At 46.7% G+C, this 6000-nt stretch overlaps 1 protein-coding gene across 1 annotated transcript in view; it reads left to right on the top strand.

Annotated features, from left to right (window-relative positions):
- The first annotated feature begins 452 nt into the window (after positions 1–452).
- DRAM1 (DNA damage regulated autophagy modulator 1) overlaps positions 453–6000 on the top strand; it is a 42479-nt gene continuing 36931 nt past the window's right edge. Inside the window, exon 1 of the mRNA XM_027593327.2 lies at positions 453–757. Coding sequence (XP_027449128.1) covers positions 627–757 — 131 coding nt within the window. The 5' untranslated portion in view covers positions 453–626. The remainder of the gene's footprint in view (positions 758–6000) is intronic.

Here is a 6000-nt window from a genome sequence, read left to right as displayed (position 1 = left end):
TCACCAAACACTTCTGTCCGGACCCCTGCAGCAGCAGCGGGATGGGGTGGATGTCGCCACGCAGTGGCCACACTCTCAACCCGCGACGGGCAGGCGGTGGGATCACGGAAGGGAAGCCCCCCGGGGTTCGAGGCCCCATACCCCCGGAAAGCCCCAGGGAAGGAGGGCCTGGGAGGAGCTGTTCGTTTCTACGGAGTTGCGCAAGAGCCGGGGCGGCCGGGCGGGCTGAGACTGCCCCGAACACCCCCGCCCGCCCGCGCAGACCCCCGCCGAGTCCGAACCAAAAGCGAAAGGAGCCCGGCGCCGCGTCCCTGCCGCTCCCACGTCGCATCCGCGGGGAGGTCGCCGCGCGCCTCCAAGCCCGCGGGACCGCCGCTTTGTGACTTCACTGGTTTCGCAACAAGCCTGGGCAGCCCGCGCCCCACCCACCCCCGGCCAGCCGCCCGCCTAGCCGCCCGCCGCCTCGCTCCGCTTTCCGCGCTTCCCTCCATCCGGGGCCGGGTCTGCCCCGCCGTCGCGGAGCCTCGGGTCCGGCCGCTGCCTGCGGGCCAGCACGTGCGCGGCTCCCGCGCCCCGCGTCCCGCATCCGGCCCCGCAGAGCGTAGCGCCCTCCCGGCGGCCGCGCGATGCTGTGCTTCCTGAGGGGAATGGCCTTTGTGCCCTTCCTCCTGGTGACCTGGTCGTCCGCCGCCTTCATCATTTCCTACGTGGTCGCGGTGCTCTCGGGGCACGTCAACCCCTTCCTCCCCTACATCAGGTGAGGCCGGGCCGGGCAAAGGAGCCGCGGGGCAGAGCTGCCCGCGGGGAGGGAAGGGTCCAGACCTGGCGGGGGCGTCCTGCGGGGAGACCCACGTCTGACGACGAGGGGAGCGCGCTCCGGGCGGCCGGGACGGGTAGGGAGGCAGCGGGTGCAGAGCCAGAGCGGTTCTGACTTCACCCTGAACATTGAACACTGAACCCAGTGGCGTCGGGAGGGGCCCAGGATAGACAATAGAACTTGAGACGGACCGTGGGACAGAATCCCTGAAGATGCTTCTTGGGTGGTATTGAAACAAGAATGGGGCCTGATGGATGCCATTTTTTTAGTGTGTAAGAGGCAGGTTCAGGTGTATGCTAAAACAGCTCACATATTTCACTTCCACTTCCCAACATCCTCATGGTGGATGTCCCGCGTATTTTTCATGCAAGGAATCTTGTATGAGCAGACGTCGAAATATCATCAGTGTAACACTGATGTCACAGGTAGGAATGGTGGAAGCAGAGTTCACACCCAGATCCGTCCAATCCAAAAGGAACGTTGTGTCACCTCCAGGTCTTAGGGATCGGGCTTAATTAAGCTCTCCTGGATGGAGCTGCCCAGGATCCCTCCGGGTACTGCGCCCCCAAAGTCAGAGCCCTCAAATTGTCAGCAACTTATGACATATCTTGCGTTGTCATACCGTTTCTTTTTTCATGAGTTTTGGCCTCATCATTCCTGAGGGGTCCCTTCATCAGTGCCCAGGTCGTCTCGATCCTCTTCAAATGGCTTCCAGCTCTGTGCCTAGCCCCATGGCAATGGGCGTTCCTTAACCATTAGACCTATCCATCCTTATCCAAGTGCTGTGACCTGCATTGATTGGTGAGGAAATAATAAAGTTGGTGACAACCAAGGTTTGTTACCACTTTATGATTATAGAGATTGTAGGGCTTCTCCATCCTGCAGCAGAGCCTTATGGTGAGCAATGTTCTGTAATGTTTGTGGGCACCGAAGGGGAAATGAAGGTGAGGCAAAAAGAGCCTAGAGTTTGAAGCAAGGAGGAGAGCAGTGTGGAGAAGAGTTCAGAGAAGCAGTTAACGGTGGTGGTTTTGCCCACTCGGGAGGTGTTCCAGGCATCAAGGAGACTTTCCCATCAGACCTGGTCCCCTGCCGAAACCTGGACTGGGTTTCTCATGGCTCATCTCAGTCTCACATGGCATTGTCTCGCTTCTCTTGATTCTGAAGCTGATAGATCCTCTTAGACTTGCATAAAAGGGAGGAGTTTCTTTCCCTCTAATGCTTTTTATTGAGAAAATAATAGCTGTCCCGGATCTAAAGTTCAGGAACACATAATATTTGATATTCATTGGCGGGGGGAGAGGGGTGGAGAGTGTCAGAGGCAGGAGGGCTTGAATTTTTGTGATGTCCGATATAGTTGTGATTAATAGCACCACAAGGTGAACTTGAAATGGAAGACATTCAGAAATGGGGAAATGAGCTGACAAGATGAACCACTTGTGAGATGCTCAATCACAGACAGTCCAAAGAATAGGTATTAAATTTAACGAGGAAAGGAAGCCTTTAGGAAAAGCAGAAGTTATGGAGAAAAAGGCTGGAGATTGTCACCTTATTGCCAGGAGCCCCCAGCCTACAAACAACAAACACATGTTTTGCTTGCCCACATGTGTTGGGGGCTTTTAGGTTGTCTGCTCTCTCTGCCTATTTGAGCAGCTGGAGCACTCCATTGTCTCTCTGTCCCTCCTAGAAAACCAAGTCATTGAGGCAAAGGCAAGATTTAGATTAAGAACAAGGTACTGGAAAGTGATGGGAGTAACGCCAGATTTATCCATTTGGCCCCAGAAATGTTCAACCTTATGTCCTGTAACTCATTTCTGCTGTCAGTGCCTCCCGGTCTCCCTTACCCCCACTCCCTCCACTTCCCTCAACTACACTGGCCTCCTTCCTGTGTCGTAAGCTTGTCAGGCACACCACCTCCTCATGACCTCTGCCCTGGCTATTCCTCTGCCAGAATGCTCTTCCTCCAGAAATTATGAGGCTTTCTCCCCGACCTCTTCCTCTGTTCAAATATTGATGAGGCCTGTTGCCCTATTTAAAACTGTCCGCTAGCACTCCTGATCCCCCGTACCTAGTCTAATTATTCACCATAGCATCTATCATTTTCTAACAAATTAAATACTTTATCTGTCTTCCTTCACTGGAATGTAAGATCCATGAGGGCTTTCAATATTTGTTGAATTAATATTTCTCAGGCATTCATTTTCAATAGAGTTATTCTTCCCCCTAGGGCCACATCCCCTTAGGGAAGCCTCGGTAAGATCATTGGTCATTGATCAGTGATTTGGATGTATTCAGGATGCTTCCCTTTTACGTGATGACATTGTTCAACCAATCCGATGTTTTGACAGTTAACGTTAAACACTGTATTGATTTATTTTTTAACAACGAAGGATTTATTTATTTGAGAGAGAGTGAGCGTGCTCACATGGAAGTGGGGCGGGGGAGGGGCAGAGGGAGAGAGAGAATCCCCAAGCAGACTCCCTGCCGAGTGGGGAGCCCTCCACGGTGCTCAATCCTAGGACTGAGACTGTGACTTGAGTGGAAATCAAGAGTCAGCCACTTAGCCAACTGAGCCACCCAGGTACCCCCAAAACGTGAACACTTTAAATAAGAGCCATTGCACTTTAAATAAGAACCATAATCCTGGGAGGACCTCTTTGCAGTATGACATTCAAATTCAGCTTCCTCATTACATATCTTTTTGTAACATTGTTATTCTGCAGCATATTGAATAAAAGGCAAATAGCTCTTAGACCTGTGGAAAGATGCTCAACCTCATGAATGGAATAAAAATTCAAATTAAAACTGATGCCATTTTTCATCATTGGATCAGCAGGAACCTAAATTCTGATAACACACTCTATTGGTCAGACTTTGGGGAAATAGGCTTTCATGTGTTGCTGGTGGGAATGTAAATAGATTCAGTCTCTATGGAGGGATGTTGGCGTGTATCAAAAGGACGAACATATATCTGCAAGGTTACTTACAGTATTGCTTTTACTAACAAAAGGCTGGAAGCAATGCAGATTTCCATCAGAGAGGATTGACTAAATAAATATGGTTTATCCAAAGAATATGTCAAAGGAAAGCTCTCTATACATAGAATACTCTTTTTAAATTAATACATTAGTGTGGAAAAATCTCCAATACATTGTTACGTGGAAAAAAGCAAGATGCAGAGCAAAATATGCTACCATTAGTGGGGTGGGGGTGAGGGGAGATAGAGATTGGTGGGGGTAATAGTGTATACTTGTATTTGCTTGCATAAAGAAACTAATAAACGTGGTTTGTGTATAAGGAGGAGGTCATGGTCAGGGAGACTTTAGCAGGTGGAAAAGAGGGTCTTTTTTATTTTTATTTTTTAATTAATTAATTATTTAAAAAAAAGATTTTATTTATTTATTTGTTAGAGAGAGAGAGAGCACAAGCAGGGGGAGTGGCAGGCTGAGGGAGAAGCAGGCTCCCCGCTGAGCAAGGAGCCCGATGCGGGACTCGATCCCAGGACCCTGGGATCATGACCTGAGCCAAAGACAGACGCTTAACCAACTGAGCCATCCAGTCATCCCTGTGCCATACTTTTTAAAATTAGTCTTTTTATTTTGAGATAGTTGTAAATTTACATGCAGTAATAAAACAATAATGCAGAAAGATCCCATGTGTCTTTTACCCAGTTTCTCCGAAGGGCAATATTTCCGAGCCTGGCATGTCTTATTGTATGTATTTATTTTTTAGCCACATGGACTGATTTCCTATTAAAATTTAAATTAGAAACATGCAATTCGAACAGCCTCTAGACTTAACAAGCTGAAATAGCATATTGCAATGTTTCTGTATTAGGAAACCATTAATGCCCTTAAGGGTGTCAAAATGAAGGACAAATAAAAGTCAACCTCAAAGGATTAGTTTAAATTTTTACAAGGTCACACCCACATTCTTGAGCACAGTCATACTTAATTTGTTATACTTTCTTATATTCCCTCTGTGACCCAATCTCTCAGGCTATCTTGAATCAACTTCACTTATCAACTCCTCCCAGCTGATAAGCCACTCTCTTTTAAAAAATCTTCTTCTTTGGACTGTGTCTCATGCTTCCAGTATATTCTGTGGCCCTTTAAAGTTTTGTCAGTTCTGCATCCTGGTTGCTTTTTATTAACCTGGTCTCATTTTTTGTGCAAATACTGTTTGCTGGGTAGATTGAGATCTTTGGCCACTCCCATTGTTCCTCCTCATGACCACAAACCTGCTCAGTGGTTGGTGGCAGAAAACCGGGTCACCTAGAATTAAGCCACCTTAAAAACGAAGACCAAAATGGTGTAGTAAACAAAGTAAAAGAGGCTGGATCTTTAACTCCAAAATGAATCTAAAAATTAGGGAAATTTTTTTATCTTTCACTTGGTTAACAATTATAAAATTTAGGTTATAATCACAGGTGCTAGTTCTAACAATGAACAAAAGTCATTATAATGAACATATCTTGTCATGAACAAAGCAAAATGAAAAGACAAAATTCTTAAAATAAACAAAAATCTTAAAATGATTCAGGTGTGGATTTTTTAAGGGAGGGAACTTTCCAAGACAGTTTTATGATTGTGTGAAGTCCTTGATTTCACATTTGTCTTGTGAAGGGAGATAAGAAGAGGCTTATTTTTGCAAAAATGTTTTGTGACTTCACTTTTCCCAATGACCATTCTTAATCTGTGGGTAAGGTTATTGTCTTGATTATTGTCTATTTCTCACACAAAATATAAGTGTCATGAGGGTAGAGATTTAGGGTTTGTCCACTGCTGCATCCCTTGCATTTATGACAGTGCCAGACACGTAGTAGGTGCTCAGTAAATACTGGTTGAATGCGAAGATAATTTATGCCAGATAGGCCTGCTTTCAGTATGCATTTTGTTAATCTTGTCAGCTTCTCCTTAATTAACGGCTGATTCTGCCAGTGCTCATTGTTCACTAACTTGGGCTGCCATTCCAGCTCTTCTCCAACACCATTTCTGTTGGCTTCATGAGATTCTGCATGTTTTACAAGATTTGCAGCCTCACTATGTAGTCCATTTGACTTACATTATTGGATATTTACAACCTTTGATTATCCACCATGGTAGGTAAAGGAACAACATCGGAGCAGGCAACTTTAGCTGGAATACAACTGTGCTGTGTGCCCTCGCTATAGGACCTTGGACAGG

The sequence above is a fragment of the Zalophus californianus genome, chromosome 9 (assembly GCF_009762305.2).
Source record: "Zalophus californianus isolate mZalCal1 chromosome 9, mZalCal1.pri.v2, whole genome shotgun sequence".
Lineage (NCBI taxonomy): Eukaryota > Metazoa > Chordata > Mammalia > Carnivora > Otariidae > Zalophus > Zalophus californianus.
Note: the sequence above shows the minus strand (reverse complement) of the source record. Positions and strands in the feature narration are given on the sequence as shown.